This window comes from Micromys minutus, assembly GCF_963924665.1.
Source record: "Micromys minutus genome assembly, chromosome: 12".
Taxonomy (NCBI): Eukaryota; Metazoa; Chordata; class Mammalia; order Rodentia; family Muridae; genus Micromys; species Micromys minutus.
Genome location: NC_137981.1, coordinates 27009238 through 27033014, shown reverse-complemented (window position 1 = coordinate 27033014; position 23777 = coordinate 27009238). Strand labels below are relative to the sequence as shown.

Sequence of the window (23777 nt, the reverse complement as noted above, 5' to 3'; positions counted from 1 at the left end):
CCAGAAGCCTGTAAGCAGCTCCTAGGGGGAGCTGAAGAAGTTCCCAGAAGCTGAGAGGAGCCATGAGGGAACAGAATGGGTAAGTGTGGTAACAATAATTTCAATCAAGGCAAACCCAACAGGAGTTGGGGAAACTTGTCAGAGAGAAATGTCCCAAATCACAGAGGAGAGGTATGTCTTTATATGTGATGGGGGCCTGGCAGGGCAAGAAAAAGCTACCTGGCACAGTGGTGTGGCTTTTATAGTTGAAGTAGACAAAGCAGGGAGCTTCGTGGTGACACCCAGTAGACAAGGGTTGGAGCAGGTAGAGGAGAAAACAGCCGGAGAAATGCAAAGTAATGTCTTAGTAAGCATAATTGCTCTTACTAAGTTGGCAGGGTCCTGAAGGGCATGGCAGGGGAACAGGGCACTTCCAGAGTAGCCTCAGAGAGATGGAGGGTTAGTTAAGGTGGAGATAGGAAGTGTCTGGGGAGGCTCTAAAATATGGTTGGTGGCAAAAGCCAGCAGAAGCAAACCATCCATTCATACCTTTGGAGAGTCATTCCAAAAACTTCATTTGAAGTGGCCAATTTCCTCGGAAGAGAACTTATTGAGTTTTGGCACCAGATGAGTGAACAAATAAATAAAAAGCAAATGAAAGGACATGCATGTTTCTGGTTATTGCCAGTCCAGTGAGAAGAACATGGGTGGTCTATTAGATTCCCCAGAGCAGTGTTGAGTGTCCTCGAGTTCTGTCCTTTTTTAGGGTCAAGAACACACTTCCTCAAACTGTGCCGACTCAAGTTACCGCTGCTGAAGTGGCTTAAGCAACACTAACATCAATATCCAACTTTATAATTACAGCTGCAAACCGACAGATCCATGCATTAAACACATGCAGTTATAATAACAGGACGCCCAAACTAACACCATTAATTTAACCGACTTGCCTCTTAGGTGAGTTTAGGGTTAAACACAGCTGAGTGTGGTTAGTGGTGTGTTTTGGGTAGTGGAGGCTGTCACTCTCAGCAGGGAGCTGATGAATTCCATGTACACAACTCCACTGGCCATCCTGCCCTCCTTCTTTGACCTCTGTTGCTTCCAAAAGCCTTTTGGTCTGGAACTGCTGCAAGCTGGTATATGGTGTGTCAGATGTGGTAAGACGTCTCAGTTTTCTGTTTCCTAATTATTAGGAGGCTAACATGGGGACTTTCTGATAGCCAAATGCTCGTTTTAGGTGTATAAAACCTAAGTGATCTATTGCGTGATTACATCTCTGGACCTGGAAGGAGGATTGTGTACTCAATGGCAACTTGTAAATAACTGACCTATGAAAATCTGCATGGTATCTTAGGAAATTACAGGGTGCTCATAACCAACTATCAATCAAATAAAGGTGAGAACATCGTAAATTGTCTGTAAATACATCTTGTGTGTATGTATGTGGTGTGTATGTGAGTATGTTTTGCATTTCTGTGGCACAAGTGTGAGGTGCACGTGTGTGTGTGTGTGTGTGTGTGTGTGTGTGTGTGTGAGTGAGCCGAGGCTCAACTGTGACATCATTGTCTTCAATCACTCTTCTCATTGTATGAGGCCTGTTTTGGGTTGAACCTGAAGTTTTTCTTCTCTGTCAGTTTTGGGCAATTAGCTTGTTCAGAGATTTCCTGTCTCTGCCTACCTTGCAGCAGGTTTACATATTACAGGTGGGTTTCCACACCCTGCTGGCTTTTATAGGGTTCAAGAAATCAGTATTCTAACTCTCATACTTACAGGGTAGGCCCCATACCCTCTAGCCATCTCCCTAGCCCAAACATTTTTTAAAAAAATATGCAATATACTATTATTAAGGCTGTCTTTGAACTAATCGACTCAAACAATCCTCCTGCCTCAGTCTCCCAAGTAGTTGGAACCATAGGCAGAGGCCACCACACTCACCATAAACAAATGTTCATTTCTAGATTTTATTTTGAAACACAACCAAAGTTGCAATGATAGTACAATAAAATCTGTGGCTGTTCTCCCAGTGTCTCCTCACCAGCCCTTTCTCTGCATGTGTGTCTATGTACACATACTTTAGACTACATGTAACAGATACTTATTTTTGTTTCAATTACTTGTTTAAGAGTTGATGTGTTTATAAAAAGATAAAGAGAGGGGGATATGTTCTATGGAGGTGTAGTCAGGTATGGGGAAAGGGGTGCCTCTGGGCAGGCCCATGCTGAGACATCCCTTCCTTCTGAGGGATCAGCCACACAAAGATATAGTATAGAGTTTATTCAGGGCATAGGGAGGGAAGTCAAGAGGTAGTAGAGGCAAACAAAGGCAGGGTTAGACAGACAGGCAGAGAGAGAGAGAGAGAGAGAGAGAGAGAGAGAGAAAGAAGAAGAAGAAGAAGAAGAAGAAGAAGAAGAAGAAGAAGAAGAAGAAGAAGAAGAAGAAGAAGAAGAAGAAGAAGAACAAGAACAAGAACAAGAAGAACAAGAAGAACAAGAAGAACAAGAAGAAGAACAAGAACAAGAACAAGAACAAGAAGAAGCAGGAGGAGGAAGAGGAGGAAGAGGAGGAGGGAGGAGAGGAGAGAAGAGAACAGAAGAGAAGAAGAGGAGGCCAGCCATGAGCATGTGGACAGAAAAGGAGAGAGGGAAGGAGGAGAGAGGGGGAAGGGATGAGGGACAGAGAGAGAGAGAGAGAGAGAGAGAGAGAGAGAGAGAGAGAGAGAGAGCAGGAGGGCAAGAGCAAGAGAGAGAGGAGGGGGCAAGCAGTCCTATGGAGTGCCATTCATGTAACATACAATAAGTCTGTCTGCATACTACTTTTTCCAACACCATCAGTGACATCTTTTTCAGCAATTATTTTCTGATCCACAATACCTGGGTCTTCTATACTGCCTCTATTTTGTACATCTCCTGTATCTTTTGCTCAGTGAATGTTTTACTCATTGAAAGTACAAGAACTGGCCTGAGGTTTCGTCTCATATTGAAAAATGAGTCAGAGGCACATTTTTCTCTGGTCTGTTACACAGGTGGCCTGTTCCAGTCCTATATGCTTCATTCTAATCCCTCCCTCTAGAGCCTTTTGATCTAGGGTTTCCTTTTTCTGCCTTCTGGGAACTGGACCAGATTGTTGTACCCAGTTAGCTTGCACCAAAGTAACACTTATTGCTATAGTTTGACTATGAAATGTCCCCCACAGGGAAGTGTTGAAACCTGGTGGCCCTCAGCTTTGTGGCCCTAGTTTGACAGGTGATGATAATATCCTGCTCTTTGCATATGAACACATGGACACACACACACACACACACACACACACACACATACAGGATATCATAACCAAGTGTCCATAGAAGCATGGACATGTTCTGGGACCACTTTGAACCTGGGTTTATTTAACCTGGGGCCTTACAGAAGGGATGAAATAGGTCACTGGCTTATGCATGCATGCAAAGTAGTTTCTGGGCTATTTTATGGAAGTCTTGGAAGGATGTTTGCATTCTTGGACTGTAGGACTCAGTTTGACCCTAAAATATGCCCCCATCCCTCTCTGTGTGTGTGTGTGTGTGTGTGTGTGTGTATGCATGTGTATGTGTGTGACGGAAGATCAACTCAAGGACATGCTTGGCAAGCATTGCTCCACCAAGTGGCATTACCACCCTTTGAGGGGAAGGGGCTCAAAGTAGAATGAGGTCTTGTTAAGTGGCCTACACTGACAAGCCTCTGCCTCCTTTGTAGTTGGGATGGCATGCCTGATCCAGTACCTCAGCAGCCTCCCCATCAGGGCCTCCTGGGCCTCCCTAGGCCTGGCTCAGTGGGGAAGCTGCTGTCTCCATCCTGCTTTCTTGTTAGCAAGTTCAGTTCCTGGGAAGCTCTGCTCCATGGAAGGATCTCCTAGGTTGCAGTCCCAAATGGCAAAGCCCAAAGGCATGACCCATGACCAGGAAGGGTGGATAGTCCACTCTGAAGCTGCCCCTGAGTCAGCATCCATTGGCTGGGTCAGTACCCACCGACAGATCTCTCTCTCTCTCTCTCTCTCTCTCTCTCTCTCTCTCTCTCTCTCTCTCTCTCTCTCTCTCTCTGAAGTAGGATGTGGGGCTTCTGCTTTCTCCTTTTCTGCCTCCTCTCTCTCCTCCTCTTCCCTTCTGTTCCCTCTTCCCACTCCTCCCGCTTCTAAGAAACTTTTTTTTTTAAAAAACAAAAGCCTACTTGGCTGTTGCTTTCTTTCTGTACCCCCAACCCCCATTCCGGCCACACACAAAGGAACCCCCAAATAAAACGCACAAAATGATTGCTGATGTTCGCCATCAGGCATTGGGTGCCAAACTTCAGCCTGCTTTGGTAAACAACCCAGGAAGGATTGGACCAGTGCCCTGCAACAGAGCCGCAGCCTGAAGACTCAGGGGCACGTGGAGGTAACAGACATTCCAGGTTCTCACCTGGGAAGTTGAACTCTTCTGTGGGAACCCTTAAACTTTCTAGGAATCCTCACCCAGCCCCCATCTCCTCCCCCAAGTTCAAGGCAGCAGCAGAAAGTTGTTTCTCTCTCAGCTGTTGTGAGCCTCGGATGGGAGTGCCGGGGGAGCCAGTGTGTGAGGTCCAGACCAAGAGTTTGAAGACGAACCCAGTCCCTAAGGGCCTGGATCCCTCTTAGGAATAACTGGGTTGGGGACAAGAAAATCTAAAGACCTCTGGGAGATCATAACATCCTGCTGACGCCTTAGCTCTGTGTGTCATGAGTCTCCAGGGTCACCTCAGTTTTCTCATCTGAGACGTGGGCGTGGTGAAAGGGGACACCATGGGCTGGCTGAGCCAGTGGATGGAGAGGCCGCTCCCCCAGCTCGGCGCAGACCCAGGGACCCAGCAGCGCTGGCCCGAACTGTGGCTGGAGGCCGAGGGGGCGGGCCTGGCCCGGCAGGCAGCGTCGCTCTCCCGGGTCACAGCGCCGGGCGGCTGCGGCGGGAAGATGCGGCTGCGGCTCCTAGCGCTGGCGGCGGCCGTGCTGCTGGGTCCGGCCCCGGGTAAGCGCGGCGCGGTGGGCGGCTGCGCGGGAGGCCGGGGCTGGAGAGGGAGGGGAGGCCTGGGCTGCGTGGGGTCCTGGAGACGCACTCGTACCCTGCGATCCTGAGGGCATAACGGCGCCGACTCAATTTTCCTCCGTTCTCTAGTGCTGCTGGCGTCCCGCGTTGGGGACCCGCTCTCGGGACAGCTCCTGGTCCCTTCTGAGCCGCAGGCCGCGGAGCTCAGGGCTAAGCCAGCCTGATCCGAGCTCCGAGTCGGCGGCTTCTTTCTGTTTTCCGTAGTAGTCGGGACCGTAGCTGCTGCCAGTGCCAACTTCCCTTTAACTATCTTTAGAGACGCTCCGAAAATGAGGTCAGGAGCGACCGGATCTTCCCAGCCCGATGGGCACTGACTAGTGAGTCTTCTGAGATGTCAGATCTGGTTAGACAGGGTGTTCCCAGCTTCATCCACCAGGATCCTTTCCCACAAACTTCTTTGGGGACCACCTCTGTTGGCTTGCGTGGAGCTTTATGGCTCCCACTTAGAGCCGCTGAAGAACCTTCTTCTCCTCTTAGTCCCCAACGATAGATATTAGTGACTCTCCCCAGGTGACTACCAGAGACAGGTGTACACTATTTCATTTAGTCACAATGCTGGTTTCAAAGTAAGAACGTCAAGATTTTATCAATCCAAATACCGCGTAACACATTGGCTCAGTTTATCAGTCCACCAATCTCTGAGGGTGGTACAGTTTTATATCCATTTAAAAACAAAACAACCCAGAGGTCCAGGTATGAAAAGCAGAAGCCTTCAGGTTCCATCCTGGATGTACCCAGGGTCACCCTGTAGCTCCATTTGTCATCCCTCACCTGGGGCTGTCATTCACTCTTTGAAATGCCTCTTCCGTGACTCCTAACCCCCCTCTGCAAGGGGAAGCTTACCCTATAAACCCATTCAATGGCTGCACAGACTTCGGCCTTCATTTGGGGAAGAATGGGAGTTTATTGGTCACTAAATCCCACTATTTATCTGTAGAAAAGAAAGTTATCAGTCCAAGTACTTATTAGAAGCCAAGCTGTGGTACAGAGCGGTAGCTACCAATTGTCTTCGGAGTCAACAAGGTTAGGTTGTCTTTAGGTTTGAATTTCATTTCTTCTGTGCACCATATGAGCTTAAGCAAGCTGTTCGGCATCTCTGGGCCTCAGTCTGGGCTGCAAAACGAGACTTTAGCAGCTAATGAGGCCAAATTGAGGAAATACATCTAATTGCCTTAGAACCGCACTTCACCTGAAGTCCATTTGAGCAGCCTCTGTTACTGTCTGCCTCTGTCACTGGACCAGGCGGTGTTTGCCCTGGGCTAAAGGTAGTTTTAGGCGATGGCTCACAGTGAAAAACTTGTGAACTAGGTCTGGGGTCTTTTCTGCTAATTGCTCCTCCTCAGAAGTCCCTGATGCTACAAAGCAGTATACTTCTGAGATTTGTTGTTTTGAACCAGACACTACTTTGTTGTCACATAGAAGTCCCCAGGTCCTGGAGATGAGTAGAAAGAACATCGTGTCTTTAGGCAGTGGGGAAGGCAGGTGGCCATTGTGTCACGATCGATCCTGGCCTGATCAGAGCCCTGGCCACTTCTGCATCCTGGGAGAAGGAAGCCTTCGCACCCTGCAGCCGGGGCTGCTACTGCTCCAGGAGAAGACTGTGCACTCCGGGGCTCCATGGGTATCCTCTCAGAGAGCTGTCTGTGTTAGTCCTTTCCACAGCATGACCAGGAAGCCGGGTTCACACAGATGCACAAATGGTAGTGTAACTTGTAGGACCCGTGCAAAACAAAAATTTAGGGATCCTCTTCAAAATATATTAAACTTTCTCTTGTTTTCCTTTTTTTCATTGGAATTTTTTGCATTTACATTTTAGATGTTATCTCTTTTCCACAATTCCATCTCCCCTCCTCCTCCCATTACCTTCATGAAGGTGCTCTCTCTCCCAATCACCCTCTCCCACCTCAGCGCCTTGTTTTTTTTCCTACACTGGGAAAATGAGCCTTCGCTGGACCAAAGGCCTCTCCTCCCATTGATGTCAGAGAATGCTGTCCTCTGCTGCATATGCACCTCGGGCCATGGGTCTCTCCATGCAAACTCATTGTGTGGTGTTTTAGTCCCTGGGAGCTGTGGAGGGTTTGGATAGTTGATAATTTTGTTCTTCCCATGGGGTTGTAGACCCTTTCAGCTCCTTTAGTCTTTTTTTCTGGAACTATGTTAAACTTTCAAGCAGTGATCAAGAAAGGCTAATGCTTGTGAGCATCTGTGTGCCTGCAGCTCTTGTATGCAGGGAGCCTACCCCTATCCAGGGTATTATAGGGTCTCTTCCTGTTGTTCTTTCCCACAGTTCACAATACAGACTTATAGTTCACCATGGTCCTATGCTTGCACTAGCCATGAGCCACATCCCTTTCCATTCACCATTCAAGTGAAGAAGCCCAGGCTCCGAGTGCCCCATTTCAAAGAGAAACAGGTTTCTAGCCAGGACATCATAGGACACCAATCCAGGCTAGAGAGTTCTTTGCACACTGCTTCTCCCTGCTTCTTCTCTGGCAACTAGACAGGCCTGGAACCATGTGACTCCCAGTACTCAGCCCTCAAGGGATGCCTGGGGCTTTCTAGCATTAGAGCCTGCTCTTGTAGAAGGAGTGGAGTCATGGCTGCAGGAAGCTTGTCCTTCTGTTTGGATCAGTCTCACCCATTTCTGTATTGCCATCTTTGACTGGAGCGAGAAGTTCTCTCCTGAGGACTATGCACAGGAGGGGGTTTCAGTCTGGGCCACAGTGAGATGTAGTTCACAAGGAAACACTCATCTTCCAGTTCTTGCCTGTACCTGGATCTTCTTGGGGACTCTGCATGATGAGGCCCTTTCTCTTGGAGGTCATTCTTGACTGCTGAAATTTGGCTTTACTAATTCCAAGATAGCTTTCAGCTCATGACCATATTCTTAGGCCTCTTTAACCCCAAGACAAGGATCAAGGTCGATTCATGGCTTCTTTCTTTCTTTCTCTTTTGCGTTTTGTTTTTGTTTCAGGGTTTTCTTGAACCCCGAATGTTTCCTCCATAGCTGGTCACTTTGTGGTTGTATTCTCCCTCCTTGTCTAAATCGGAAGCTGCCACGCCCACTGGCCTTTTAACTCCTTAAGGTCCATGGAGGCAGTGGACACAAAAGGGAAGTAGAAATCCTAAGTGCAGAGGTATGACCCAGCCCACCCTTCACCTTAGCTCTCTGCAGTCTGTGCTCAGAAAGCCACCGTTTGCCTTCTGCTTCAAGCTAATGTGACAGTTTCTTAGTTCAGAGAGTGAGGGTCAGCCCTGCCTACATCAGGTCAACTGAAGGAGGAGGAATAGGTGATATCTGCCCTGGGCGGTCCCTCATGCTGAGCCAGCATGAACACAGTGTACCTTTACGTCCACAGGTGGTGCATACTTTGCCCATCAGTCTGTCTCTCTGGCCTATTGTCCTGCCTCCGATTGCTTACCCTGCTCTCTTTCTGCTGAGCCACAGGGTACACAGTGATACAACGAAAAAGAACTGTTCAACTTCTCTCCACTTGGCCCTATGCTTTCCGGGCCCTCTGCCTGTACTTTCTCTCTTCCTGGCTGGGCCTGAGCTCCATCTGCATATAAACTGAGACTCTATATGCATACACTTGGCATAAGGGGCCTCCCACTCTGGTGTAGATGGTGCTGCCTATGACACCTGACTTTGACAGGAGAATCCCACTTCTGAGAGTTTGTGACTTTCAGCAAAGCTTTTCTGATAGAGTTGGAGGTGCTTAGCTTTTCTAGATTCAATGTCTCTATACCTTGTGGTGTGTGTGTGTGTGTGTGTGTGTGTGTGTGTGTATCAGAATGGGTGGCAAGTGAAAGGCTGGAGGAAACTTTCATCAAGAGGGTTGTATGCATTTGCCTGCCACTGTACCAAGTGGCTTTAACAGCAAACTTGTATTGTTTAACAAAGGGTGAGATCAAGTTATTGGGGGGTCTGGTTGTCCTTAGGTCTCTCTTTGCTTGGCTGGTGTGGTATCTTCTCCCTGTATATGTACAGTCTTCCACTGCATGTGTCTGTGTTCTAATCACTTCTTAAATGACCATTAGTCATATTGTCACTGTGTTCATTTTAAGGATCTCACCTAGTCTTTACCTCCAAATACACCCACATTTGGAGGTACAAGGGGTTAGAACTTGGAAGAGTGCATAGCCTAAGGTGCACAATTCAGCCATTAACGAATGCCCTTGCACTCCTATGGGAGCATCTGTCAGAAAAGGGACTGGAGGCAGAAGGGTACACTGCTGGGGGGGGGGAGGATGCTCCCCCGAGGAAGTGAGCTCAGTGCCTTCACTTTCTGAAGCTTTCGATAGGGCTTTGAGCCTGAGCCACAGGAGGACAGGAGGGGGAGGGATACTAGTTTGCTTTCAGGATAGAATCTGGCCTCCCATGGGGACTGGAACACTTGGCACATTCTCTAGGTTTCAGTCACTATAAATAATCCCCTCTTCATGTAGAGTTAACAGGAGGAGCCTGGAGCAGGGTTCGGTTTGGTATCATCCCACCCATACTGCTTCCATTTCCTCTCTTCCCAGCCCCTCTGGCTCCAGTGGGGAGCCTTTGGGGGGTGGGTCAGGCTGGCCCTGGATCATATAAACCAGCTGCTGTGTTTTGGTGCTCTCTCCTCTGTCCAGTTCTCAGTGGCTAATGGAATGGAGGTCAGCCAGGGGTCCCAGCTGCCTCCTTATTCACCAGGGAGCTCCCAAATGAGGCTATCTGCACCTCAGATGAGCCTCAGCCATCAGGAGAAAGTACTGTCCACAGGGGCCAGGGGCCAGCCAGGTGGGTGAGATTCAGGGAAGATGTGGGCTACTTCTGTTTCACTGTGGTTGACTTCCGACAGCAATGACACTGCTCCTGGGGAAAGCAGAGAGCAGCCCCGGGACATCCCAGATAGCCCAGGAGCTTTGACTTAACAGAATCAGTGCAGAATGTCGGTTGCCTTGTGAAGTGATCCTCAAGATCTCTAGGCAGGTCTTCTCAGAGGCCTGTAGGCTGGAAAGAGGGGGCTGGAGGACCTCACACAGAGCACAGCATCCAGTAATCTTTCCTCTTGAGTCTATTACATCAACCAAAGCCTGCCATGGTGCTGGGTGCTGAGCATGCTCTCCAACACGTATTGTCCTATTGTACTAACCCCCTTGTGAATATTACCTCACACAACAAAGGGGACTGATGGATGTAACTGGGTTACAGTTTGCGCATGGTTCTGGAGGGTCCTGAGTTTAGAACCCAGCTTCTAAGAAGGCCACAGGGTAGAAGACTGACCGTTAGAACACAACTTTTTAAATGGTAAGTGATTTAAAACAACGGAGAACAGGACTGCCATGGTTTGAATGAAGCTGATCCCCTGAGAAACTGAGGTTGGAATTTGATCTCCATTATGAGATACTGAGAGTTGAAGCTTTTCAGAAGTGGTTAGGACTCTGTCTTCATGAATGGATGAATCTGTTCATTCAATCAGTGCCTGTTATTTTGAGGATGAGTATTTTACGAATACATTTGGCTAGATCTCTAAAGTACTCCCATCTTCACCAGTGATGTCCTACGCTAGCCTTGGATGCCTGCAGAAGGCTATGGGTTAGAATGGTTCTGTGGTCACCCACATGTGAGGTAGCCCATCCCATGAGCTTCAGGGTGACCTGTCTGTGCTGTATCACCCATAGTGCATCATGGGAAATAGTTTATGGGAAAGAGACCACTTCTCTAGGTTAGCTAGTATGGTGTCTCCAGTGATGCTCAAGGGTAGACTTTAGCTAGGTGTGAGCTCCCTAGATTAGTTTAAAATAAAAAAATCAAAGGGTAGGCTGTAGTAGAAAGGCCTGGAATTCTGAAGCATCTTTTGGGGTATTGGGAGAGCCCCATATCCCTCCTGGTTCCAGAGGCTCTTTCCTTCCTTCCTTCCTTCCTTCCTTCCTTCCTTCCTTCCTTCCTTCCTTCCTTCCTTCCTGTTTTTTGTTTTTATACTTTAGCTTGTTTATATGCTTCAGTTCAGACTATAGATCCTAAGTCTAGAGAAGCCATTGAGAATCCTGTGTCTTTCCAGCTCACTAGCACTAGGGTAGCCCCCCTGCTTGGCCATTGCTGTCTAGAACTTGACTCACTGACACTGAGAAAGTGGGCAAGGAGGGAGACAGACAGATTCAGTCTTCTCGTTGACAAGCCATTGCCGCTGCATCTAGTGTCTGCCCTGACCCACAGCCCTGTCAACAGAAATAAAATCACAACTTGGGGGAGGTTAGTGGAGAAGATGGGCTGTCAGCTAAGTTTTCAAGGTATTCTCCAAGTCTTGATTCATATGTATAATTTGAATTTCTGGCACATTAAAACATTTTTGAGGATGTGTCTGTTCAGATGGCCAGTTTTTGGCACACCATGCGAATGAGACCATTATATATAGGAATGTGGACGCCATGAAGCCACAGAAGGGATTCTCAGTGTCTTCTTTGGACTCAGATTCTATGGTCTGAACTGAAGCACACAAACAAGACAACGTTTTTTTAAAAAGTGAAGAAAGGAAGGAAATAGCCTGTGAAGCTAGGAGGGATATGGGGCTCTCCCAATAGCCCAAAAGATGCTTCAGAATTCCAGGCCTTTCCTGGTCAGCGTGAGGCTGGGGAGCGAGTATAGAGAGAGCAGAGACCATTGTCTCTCTGGCCCTTCAGAGCATACAGTTGTCAACAGCACGTGGCTTGTCCCTAGCTCTTGGCAGTGGCCTGGTTGCATGAACCCAGGCTGTGGCCTTCATTCATCGTTTCCCTTTTCCATTGCAGAGGTGTGTGGTGCTCTCAATGTCACAGTGTCCCCAGGACCTGTGGTGGACTACTTGGAAGGGGAAAATGCCACTCTTCTCTGCCACGTCTCCCAGAAGAGACGGAAGGACAGCTTGCTGGCTGTGCGCTGGTTCTTTGCCCCCGATGGCTCTCAGGAGGCCTTGATGGTGAAGATGACGAAGCTTCGGGTGATTCAGTACTATGGGAACTTCAGCCGGATTGCCAACCAACAGAGGCTACGCCTGCTGGAAGAATGTCGAGGGGTGCTGTACAGACTGTCGGTCCTGACGCTCCGGCCAGCCGACCAAGGGCAGTATGTCTGCAAAGTGCAAGAAATCAGCAAACACCGGAACAAGTGGACAGCGTGGTCCAATGGCTCCTCGGCGACAGAAATGCGAGGTGAGGATGCTGCTGGCATCTCTGAGGAGGCGCAGTGTGTGGTAGATCAGGGGTTCTGGCTTTTGTCAGTATGGAATGCTGGTTGCCCTTTTGGCTCTGCTAGGATAGTACACATCTTGTGGCCTCTGTGGGCCACAGGCCTGTGAGTCAAGTTATGAGGATGAGAACACATCTCGAACACTGTGGCTGATGTGGAAGGTGGATAGGAAGCAAGTGGAGTGAGTGAGTGACTATCTCCATATTGGTCATGTCCTGCCTGACATGTTGGACTTTGTATGCTGTCATATAAAGAAAGCTGGCCCCTACTTACCATGGCCAGAGGCCTGTGAGAGTAAGCCGTGAGCTGTGCTTCCTGTGGACTTGAACTGGGACTTTGAGGTTCTAAGAGACAATGAGGGAGCTGGGAGGAGGGGACTGTGTGGGACATAGGTCACCGAGTCAGGAAGTATACAAGTTACAGAAAGCAATGGTCTTTGCTACTTTTCTTGGTGCTGTGACCAAATACCAGACAAATCATTTAAGGGAGAAAAGACTTATTATGGTTTATTGTTTTGGTGTTCAGGATGCAGCCACTTGGTTCCATACAGCAGGCCAGTTTGTCATGGAAGAGAGAGGGATGTGATGGCAGAGAGCAGCTGCTCACATCACAGCCAACACAAAGCCAAGAGCAGGACAGGAAGAGGCCAGGGATAGCATACCTCCAGGGACCTACTTTCTCAAGCTAGATTCTTCTGCTCACAGTGTCTGCTAGCTCCTCAACACCAGCAGCTGGAGACCAAGCTTTCAGCATCTGGGGGACATTTCAGACTCAAAGGGCAATGATACTGGAAAGCAAGCAATGTCTTTGGTCTGTGTGGAAGTGTCTAAGTGTATAAGAGACTTCCAGAATCAACATCCTTCCTATTCACAGAGGCTGTGTCTTCAGATATGATCAGGAAGAGTGATCTTCTGGACACTTCCCAGGTGGGCTCTGTATGGCAAGTGGGTCATTGCAGGCACATGGCCATAAGCTGTTAGTTACTGTGTCTGTTCAACTGTTCATGGGCCAAGGTTGAGCCTCTTGAGAAGGTCCCCTAGGAACTAGACTAGACTTTGGTTAGGAAACAGACTTTGAAAATGATCAGTCCATCGTTCAGAACTTGTCTCTTTGATCACTTTAACTCGAGGCGCCTGGTACTCAAAACCAAGTGTGTAGTGGGAGAACCTGATATAAACTCCCAGCCCTATAAATGGGGCTGCTCTGTGTTCCTGATTTTCTGGCAGGCTTGGGTCTCAGCTATCTGTGAAGTTTATGAGGAAGGTAAAGGCGTCAGGGCAGCCTTCCTTCCTGCAGGCAAACGGGAGGTGAGTTTGCATTTCTCAAATATCTTGGTTACCCATGTGGGAAGGTTGTCATTTTTATCACTAGGACATGTCTGGCAATGTTAATGTGCTTAAGTTATGTCTTTAGGAGCATCACACTTGGGTTTGACTCCACACACGATTAAGAGATTCACAGAGCAAAGCTGTTTGTTTGAAATATAAAAGAGATGCATATTTTATCACACACAATATATAACACTAAAACCTTAGAGGTACATTGTTTTGGTAAGCTTTTTAAAAGGTGATTTTTTTCATTGTGAATCTACTTTTACAGTTCTCTGTAATAGGGACATTCTAAAGGGAGGTAATCTATGTGGGGGGTCTTTGAAGCAGTCACTTGTCTTTGGAGTTGGTGTTATGGTTTATAGTATGATGCATTTGCAAAAAGGCTGTGCACTCCCCTGAAGCAAATTAATTCCAGAAAACAAATGGCTGCTAATATAAATATGTATTTTGGCATAGAAACCAAATAAAAAAATACAGTGGCCGAGGAAGCAAACAGCACTGATGATCACTTGTCCCTATAGCATTTGATCCTTCCTTTAAGAGTGTATACATGTGCCTGTGCATGTATGTGTTTATGTGTCCAGTATATGCCGGAGTCATGTACTAAATCTCTTGGCAGTAGCAAATGCTATCAGCTAGCATATGTAAAATGACTATTGCCTTTAAGCAATTACTCATTAGTTTATTATTTCATGCAAATACACTTTAAGCAAGTGAAGCTGTTCCTTTCAGAAGATTTATTTGAAAACCTGCTTCAAACATCCAAGGGAGCTTGCAAGACTTCACCAGAAATAAGGGTCTTTCTCTTTCATCCCCACATTCCCTTCCTTTTCCTTTCATCTCTGCTCCTCCCACTTCCCTCCAGCACCCTTCCCTTAGTTCCTTGTCTTTTGTATTTCTTCTCACAACTGAGTAACATTCCATTGTGTGTAGGTACCATGTTTTCATGATCCATTTGTCAGCTGATAGACACCTAAGGTTGATTCAGTTTCCTAGCTACTGTGAATAGGGCAGCAATGAACATGGCTGAGCAAGGCTAGTGTCTTTCTAGAAGAATATGAAGACCTCTGGGTACATGCACAGGAGTGGTGGAGCCAGGTCCTGTTGAGATGAGACCTCTTTCTAGTTTCTTGAGAAAACTCCGTACTGATTTCCGAAGCGCTGAACCCCTTTACAGTCCCACCAACACTGTACAAGCATCCCCCCTCCCTAAATCCACAGAGGCATTTGTTGTAATTTGGGTTCCTGGCAGCCATTTGATTGGGGTGTGATGGAAGCTTCAATGTGGTTTTACTCTGCACTTTTTGATGCCCAAGGATCTTGAGCGTTCAAGAGTGTTCGCTAGCTGTTTGTCTCCTGAGAACTTTCTGTTCAGTTCCACAGTCCATTCTTTTTCCAGTTGTGCTTCTCCCTTGGTGCTCAGTTCTTTGAGTTCTTTGTGTAGTCCAGACACTAATCCTCTGTACCGCTGCAAAGAGTTTCTTCCATTGTGCAGGCTGTCTCTTCAAGAAGCTGACTCCTTTTGCTGGCAGAGGCCCTTCGTTTCCTGGGGCTCCGGTTGTTCATTGTTGGCCTTAGTTCCTGCACAGAATCCTTCTGTTCACCTTACCTACATGTTCCCTGTGTTTTCTCTAACAGGTTTGGGGCATCAGTTTTATAAAGAGGTCCTTTATCCATTTGGAGATAGGTTTTGTACAGGGCAAGTAGTAAAGGTTTTCATCTCTTCCTCCTCCTTCTGAAGTCCTGGTTTCTCAGTACTATTTGTTAAAGGTTCTGCCTTTTTCTCAGTGTGTGTGTGTGTGTGTGTGTGTGTGTGTGTGTGCGTTTGTCAAGATCAGGTAGCTGTAGTCCCATGGAGTATATTTGGCTCCTCTATTCTACTCCCTTGATCTGTGTGTCTGTTTTGTGCCAGCACCATGCTGTTTTTATTGCTAATGCTCTGCCATATGACTTGAAGTTAAACAAGGCGACACCACTTTTGTTCAGCATTGCTTTGGTTTGGTCTTTGGTGTTTCCACACATGTTTTGAGGTTGTTTTTCTTTTTCTCTCTTTTGTTCTTTCTTTCTCCCTTCTTTCCTTTCTTTCTTTTTTGAGATTGTTTTTCTTACATCTGTGAAGAAAGGATCCGGTATTTTCATAGGAACTGCACTGACTCTAATCCGGAGATTGCTTTAATACTGTCTTTGTTACTGTTCTATTGCTGTGAAGAGACACCATGACTGAGGCAACTCTTAGAAAAGAAAACATTTAACTGGGGACTTGCTTATGGTTTCAGAGGGTTAGTCCATGATCACCATGACATGTGTACACAGATACGGTGCCTGGGCAGTAGCTGAGGGTTGATCGTTCTGATCTATAGAAAGTAGGCAGAGAGAGGCACTGGACCTGGAATTCATGGGCTTTTGAATCCTAAAGCCTACTCCCAGTGACATGCCTCCTCCAAAGGACCACACCTACTGCAACAAGATTACAGTTTCTAATCTTCCTCAAAGGGTTCCACTAACTAGTAACTAAGTATTCAAATATATTAGCCTATGAGGGACATTCTCATTAAAACCACAAGTAAGGTGACCATTTTAACAGTATTCAGTCTGCTGATCCATAAAAAGGGAGATCTTTTCATCTTCTAGTGTCTTCCTTGATTTCCTTCTTCAGTGTATTAAAGTTCTCATTATAAAGGTCATTTGTGTCCTTAGATATATTTATTTCCAGGTATTTTAAATTTTTATGATTGTTGTGAATGGAATTGTTTTTCTGATTTCTTTTTAGTATGATCTATATAATATATATTATACATAGAATCGTGTGTGTGTGTGTGTGTGTGTGTGTGTGTGTCTGTGTACATGAAGGCTACCGATTTTCTGTGTTAATTCTGTATGCTGTCACTTTGCTGAAAATATTTATCAGCCTATTTTATGTTGAAATCTGGACTCTTAAGTTTAGAATCATATCATGTGGATGTAGGAACACTTTGACGTCCTCTTTTCCTATTTGCATACCCTTTATTTCTTTTCTTGTCTTACTGCTCTAGCTAAGACTTCAAGCACCAGGCTAATCCATAGATACTTCAATTGTAGGGTGATTCATAGTCTTGCTTGTCATCCCTTGCCAGTGTGGTGTTCCTTTTTCAGAAGTTGTCTTTACTTAGGTACAGTTTACACTTGATTAACTACAGAGTACCCTTTGGCATCTACTCCTAGAAAGTATTTCCGACCACATGCATATAGAAGTATTTATGGGCAGATACAAAGGTGTTGAGTGTAATGATTTAAAAAAATCAATCCATGCTAGGTACCGGCTGGCTTGGTTTGTTCCCAGCTCAGTCTGGACATAGCCAGAAAGCAAGACCGAATGTTTCCCCTGGCCAAGGTCTCTCCCACCAGCGCTGGCTCTGCCTCTCCAGAGCCTGGAGACAGCTCTTGGTCCAGTGGGTGTGATCTCATCAGGCCTGCTCAGCTCACCTTTCCCCTGGATCTCAGTCATTTCCCAATCTTTGTGTCCAAAGCCTGCCGAATTCCGTCTAGGCTAAATTCTTTCCCTCTGGCTCACCTGAGTCTCCCTGGAATAGTAAACACCAGACAATCTTAGTTTAGAATCAACAGAAAACGCAATTGCTGGGCATGGAAAATATCATCTCAAATTCATCAACTTTATCTCAAACTTTATGTTAGAAATCTTCCAGTGGCGGATCCTGTTGGATTCTGCTACCAAATCTAACCGCCCCCAGCCTGCATCTTGTTTCCTCCTTCCCTCTTCCTCTCGAGGACCCGGAAGGCCCGCCTCCTTCTTGCCCAGTGATTGGCTTCTTGCCATCTTTATTACAAAATCAATCAATTAGGGGGAAAAAGAGACAGGGAGATGTGTGGGATTGGAGTGCATGGTGTGAAATTCACAAAGAATCAATAAAACATTTAAAAAGTATTCATAAGTTTCTGTCACAGTTTTAATGTTATAAACATTATTTTGTATCCCTTTAAAGTCCATTTTTATATAAATATATTTACTTTGTTTTCAACTATTCTTCTTAGAGAACAAGTCAAGTCCCCCATTATCAGTGTTTTAGATTTTCTCATGTATTTTATTATTCTTACACGAGCTATTTTTTTTTTAAATTAATCTTGAGAAACAACTTACATAGTTTTGCGGAAATTGTGTTAGGTTTTGAATGGTATACTGACTTTTAAAGTTATTATTCTGTTGATATATACATCTATATTTTTGTGTTTTATATTGTTAAGGGCAAAATGCCTGAGGTTGGAGTTTCAGTGAGGAGAATGAGTGTATATAACCCCCAGCTTAGAGTCTAAGAGTTGAAGGCTGGGTGGCTGTATCCGGTTGGCTCTGATTGGAGACATCTTGGCTGAAGCACAACATGACAGGAGGCATTGTAGTCGCAGGATGCGCAAAACGTGTGGAAGCTAGAGAGAATTTAATTTAATTTAATTTGATAAAGATCAGCTTTTAGATAAAGACTGTGACCTGAGAAAACCTTTAATCCCTTCTGAGGGCAGTGCCCCAAACAGCTACCAGACTCTCCATTTCCCCAAGATTCAGCACCTAAAGAGTCACTCTGAAAGTCTCTAGCACATGAATTCTTGGAGGGAAAACTCGTAATCATAGTAATAATTTGCACATCTTTACTAATTTTGTTGTTCTCATCCAGGAGCCTCGTGTTCCTTTATCTAGTCCAGTTTTAAAAAATATCTTATGAATATATACCCATATATAACATTTTTATTTTGTCTATTTCTCAATATATTATTGTTGTAACTAAAACCTAGCTCTCCCTCCCATGCATGCACGTGCACACACAGCTCGCTATTGCCGGTAAGTATGAAGTTTGACTTTTGTTGAGTTGTTTTTGGAATACTTGGGGTCCTGTGTACTTCAGAGTGGTTTGTTTGGTTGCTTATCAATGTGCCTGTGACTTTATATGTTGTGATTTTTCTTGACCACCTCCCAGTGGCCGGTACTGTTAAACCACTTTGCATGACTTTACCAAGAATTTAGCTTCACTGAGTTTTCATCCTGATCACATTTTTTATTTATTCTCTTTAGCTCCTGTTAGAGACTTAGTAAAAAGCCAGATTTGAGACATCCATTTGAGAAATCCATGGTGCCTACTAATCATTTCTCTAGTTGTTCTAGAGAACTTTCCCCTTTGGAGTTTCTAAATCCTTAGCTAGACATTCTTGCTATGAGAAGGCTGGGTGTGAGAAAACCCATCAATTTATAGTCACACTCACATGCCTCTAACCATCTGGCATTCTTCATCTTTTCTAGAATTTTCTGTCTTTCTTAAATATAATTACTTTTGGTCCTGTGAGAGGTCATCTCACAAAAAGGCCAGAGCTATTTCCCCTTGGAAGGGGAGGGAGAAGAATGGGAACTATGTGGCTGCAAAGGGTCATTGCTGGAAAGTTCCCACACCAGGCCATTGAGTAGATGAAATCCATGGGTATTGTGAGTTAGCATAACCAAAGTTCATGACCATAGTGCAGTGTACTCAGGTAGGGTTCCAAGTGTTCATGTGTGTCTGGTGGAGCCCGGTCTGGTCTCATGGTGCTGTTCATACCCCTGTACTTTGATTTGCTTCACTGAATGGTAGGACATGAGAAAGAGCTGCTCTACAAGGACAGACCATGCATAACCTTCACTCTGCCTGCCACATGCAAGCTACATCCAGTGGATGGCGGATCCACGTGTTTGTCATATTATAAATGTCATGCACAATATAAACAGGAGCAAAAACAGTGAAAAGTCCATGATCGAGCAAACAGTCAATACATCCTAATATCTGCAGCGCCCCTTGCCTAACTGTGTATGTACTGTGATCTTTCTTCCTAAGGCCAGCCATGCCTTGGTGCTCATGTGCATGAAATAAATAGCAGTTTGGGGGAGTAAAACCTGTGCTAATAAAACTAACTCTGTGGGCTGCCATTTTACATTTTCAGTGGAAAATTATTAAGCTATAACAGAGATTAGAGATTTCGGCATGGGAGGAAATGGATCCTGGGGACAGTCAGCAAATCATGTGTTGCGTTTTGACAAGTGCTCCTGGGTGCACTGAAGGCACCATGTGGCACGATGTGACACCAATCCATAGGCAGAAATTAGGAGTGAGTGCTTGAGCCTTCTGAGGACAATGAGGCCCAGCTCAGCTCATTGTGGAAAATCTGTCATTGCAGATGAACTTGTCAGTGTAGACTTTCTCATCTGAAGGTAATATAAAAAGACAAAATGTAAGGTGCCCTGTGCCATGTGCCACTTACTGGGCAAGAATTCTCGTGTGACAAGAACTAAGGAGTCCTCCTTGATGCGTGATGTTCCCGTGCTGCTGAGGCTTGCTGTGCAGTCACCAGGATCGAGGCCAGGTTTGACGGCACTGAGCTGTTTGATCGATGACATTGCAAAGGATGCCCATACCGCCCTAACAAACTTTCAGGAAATTCTAAATTGAGAAATGTTTTTAACATTGGCAAGGAGTGCTGCACGATAAAAACGTTCCCAGGGAGGTAAAGCAACACAGGCAGGAAATAGCAAAATGAGATCCAATTTGAAGGCAGGCAGAGTAATACTTTGGGGCCACTTAGGAATCTTAAGCTCTGTAGGATCACCAGCAGGAGGCCAGGAGGCTGTCTCTGTGAAGGGGCAACTGGAAGTGATCAGATGACTTTGTGCAACGAGACACCACAGTGTATCAGCTGTTGTCATTTCTGTGCATGGACAGGTCAGCCTGACCCCAGGAGGGCAGGTGAGTGTGCCATGAACTGTATAGGTGACCACACAATCAACTCTGAGAATACATTTCCAGAAAGACAGACACAGTCCCCCAAAGAAAGACAAATGTGAGGAAATGAACTACATCCCCCGGGAGAGAATCTGTTCTTCCTGTCTAAGAAGGCTATGGTTGGCTCAGTGAAGAAGTTGCACTGAAAAAAAAATACCTTCTGGTTCTAAGTGGATTCTCTGTGTGTATCTTACTTTTCCTTTTTTTCTTATTTTGTGGTTGTTGCTGTAACAAAATGCCTGAGAATGGGTAACTCATAAATAATAGCTTTATTTAACTCACAATTCCAGAGGCCAAGGAGTTAATAACATGCTGATGGCACTGTTGAGGTTGAGGACTTCCTGCTCATCAGTGTTGTTCAGGAAAGAGCAAGGGCAGAGGGTTCACTTTTATAACAAAGCAAGCTATTCCTGTGTAACCCAACCTACTGATCATGTCATTAATGCACGAATGAATTTGGGAGGGCCCTGTACAATCACCTTTCAAAAGTCCCACCTCTCAACTTATTGATGACTAAGTTGCTAGTACAAGTACTTTTGTGAAACACCGTAAGAACACAGCAGCGTCAATAAAGATGCTTCCTAAGCCATTGAAATGCTGGGAGCCTGGGAACACATGGGTAGATCCATCTGCAGGAAGGATGACCCAATGTGAGTGCGGTGATAAAGACACACCCAGGAAACCATGGAGATGCACAAAGAAAGGAGAGGGCAGGGCTGGAGATGACACTGGGTGCCTCATGAAGGGGTGCAGGTATCTAGGGGCTCACAGACTGTACTGGACATTAAAGAGTTTCCAGTGGGTGTTCCAGTCTCGTGTTCTCAGCCTGATAAGGAGCATTACCAGAGTCACTGTTAGGGTATGGATTCCCAAGCATGTGCATGGGATCTGGTGTGTGAGTCAGAAGTGAATTTAACCTCTCTGTTAATGATTTCAGCTATGGAAAACTGTAACACATCCCACAGCTTCAGGTGGATCTGCCTGTTGGCTCACTGAAACACAGGTCTGAGAACCAGATGAAGCAGGAGGAGACTGTCTTCCGTAGTTCACAGGGTTGAGATGCTGGGGCCTTAAATTTGGCAAAAGAACAAGAGGCGTGCTAAGGTGTCAAGTGAGAAGATGTAGCCACTAGACCGAGTGCAGTTATGAGAGATCTTTGGAATAAACTCAGTGTGAGGTGGAGCTGGACAAGAAGCTGTGATTGAAAGCCTCCTCCCTGTGAGCTGATCTCACAGTAGTATTGAGCAGGGGAAGACTTGTGGGTGGATAAAATGTCCGTGGATGGGGCCATGGGGAACACCAGTATTGGGGCAATGGAAGGAGATATTTTGGCTTGGTGTCCACTGCATGGACTTCCCTGGGCTAGAAGAGCGACACTTCCAGGACACAATCTATCAGTGAGTGAAGTTAAGAACACAATAAGGAACTTGAAGCAGAATCCACGGAGTGATGTTGCATATTGGCTCATGCTCAGCTACCTATCATAAAGGGATCAGGCCCACCTGCCTAAGGATGGTGCTATCCACAGTGGTCAGGCCCTCTGCATCAACTGTCAGCCAAGATACTCTCACAGGAATAGGTTCAGTTAGGCACAGGTTAGGTTGTGTCTAATTGACAAGAGCCTAAAAGTTCAGGAATACTCTGATGATCTGAGTTGGACTAGATTTTGTAACTGGCAAGTATGATGACCCAGTAGATTCTCAAGGCTTTTGGAATGCACAGACATAAAATGAAACAAGGTAAGATGCAGACAAACCGAAACAAAGCTGCTAAAGGTTTCACTGAGATAGTTGTTAATTATTGGGTAAACAGCACAAGTATCTTTGTTCTAAAAACTGAGAACACTGCATGTCTTTTGAGACAGAGACAAGGCAAGCTTCTCTTCCAGGTATAATTCCAAGATCACCTTTGAAATGTAGTAACAATTCCATATTTTTTTCCTTCTTTATTCTTATCTCATATATTACATCCCAATTGCAATCCCCCCAAGTCTGTTCCTGGCATTTTCCCTTTCCATGAGATCTAACCCCCTTCACTGCTCTCCTTGGAAAGGAGCAGAGCTTCCAGGGACATCAACCAAATGCAGCATATGATAAGGCCAGGCACATATCATGCCAAGGCTTTGTGATACAGCCTAGTAAGAGGAAAAGGGTCCCAAAGGCAGGCAAGAGTCAGAGACAGCCCCCGGTCCCACTGTTTGGAATCACACAAGAACACTGAGCTGCGAAACCATAATATAGGGACATTTCCATATCCCAAGGCAGTGGGTTTTCTACCTGTTGGTTTCAGTCTCTTTGCTGGCCGAACGACCCTTTCACAGGAGTCTCCTAAGACAATTGGAAACACAGATATAAAAGTACCAAAATTACAGTTATGAGGTAGTAATGCAAATACGCTTATGCTTGGGGGTCACCACAGCATGAAGACCTGTGTGAAAGCTTCATAGCATTAGCGAAGTTGAGAACCACACCCCCCACCCGTGTTTAAGGGAACTCCCTTCATCAATAGTGAAAAGCTCAGAACAGCAGCAACCTGCAGACTCCTGCAGTTTAACCAGGGTTTTACTCTAACCACGAACAGCGTAGTTGAATGAGCCAGACTGTTGCTTGATTTAAGGTAATATAAGTCAGCTTTCAATGTGGTAAATGAATGGAGCAAAGGGAAAAATGCTGTTATCGTAAAAGTTTGGTGGGCAGACCAGGCAAGATGGCTCAGCATGCAAAGTGCTTGCCAGGCAATTGTGAGAATCTGAGTTCCATTCCCAGAATTCACCTGAAAACCACATCTATTAGGATGCCTGTAATTCCAGAGCATTGCTGGGGAGAGGAGAGGTGGAGTTAGGAAAATTCTAGAAGCTTTCTGACAACTACTTGGGTTTATATCTTGGCAAACAAGGGACCCCCACCTTAAACAAGATGGAAAGGGGGAGGAGACAGCAACCAAGGTTTTACTCTGGCCTTCCTGTGAGCTCTGTGTATGTGTATGCCCACATGTGAACACATGAGTGTATCATGCTCAGACACATCATATATAGAGAGGGCAGGCAGGAGAGGAAGAGAGGGGAGGGAGGAAAGGAAAAAGGGAGGGAGGGAGGGAAGGGGGGAGAGAGAGAACATATGAGCACAATTTATGAGAGAAAAAGTTTGTTGGCAAGGATAAAATAAAAACATAATTTGTAATCTGGGGATTTGACCCCAAAATGTGAGAGGGGACTTAATAATTAGATTTGGACTTAAGACCACAGGGAATGGATACTTTGGGTTTCAATGGAAGAAGTCAGCTAAATCCCTTCTCTCTGGAGGCCTAGGACAGAATAATTAGGAATGAGACTTACTGAGCATTGAGTGCTATTGCTTAATTAAGCAAGCACACATCATGTGTTAACA

The 23777-nt window shown here is 45.8% G+C and overlaps 1 protein-coding gene across 1 annotated transcript in view; it reads left to right on the top strand.

Annotated features, from left to right (window-relative positions):
* The first annotated feature begins 4857 nt into the window (after nucleotides 1-4857).
* Nucleotides 4858-23777, top strand: part of VSTM4 (V-set and transmembrane domain containing 4) — a 79770-nt gene continuing 60850 nt past the window's right edge. The window contains exons 1-2 of the mRNA XM_080926242.1: nucleotides 4858-4990; nucleotides 11834-12232. Of these exons, the coding sequence (XP_080782368.1) occupies nucleotides 4936-4990; nucleotides 11834-12232 (454 nt within the window). The 5' untranslated portion in view covers nucleotides 4858-4935. The remainder of the gene's footprint in view (nucleotides 4991-11833; nucleotides 12233-23777) is intronic.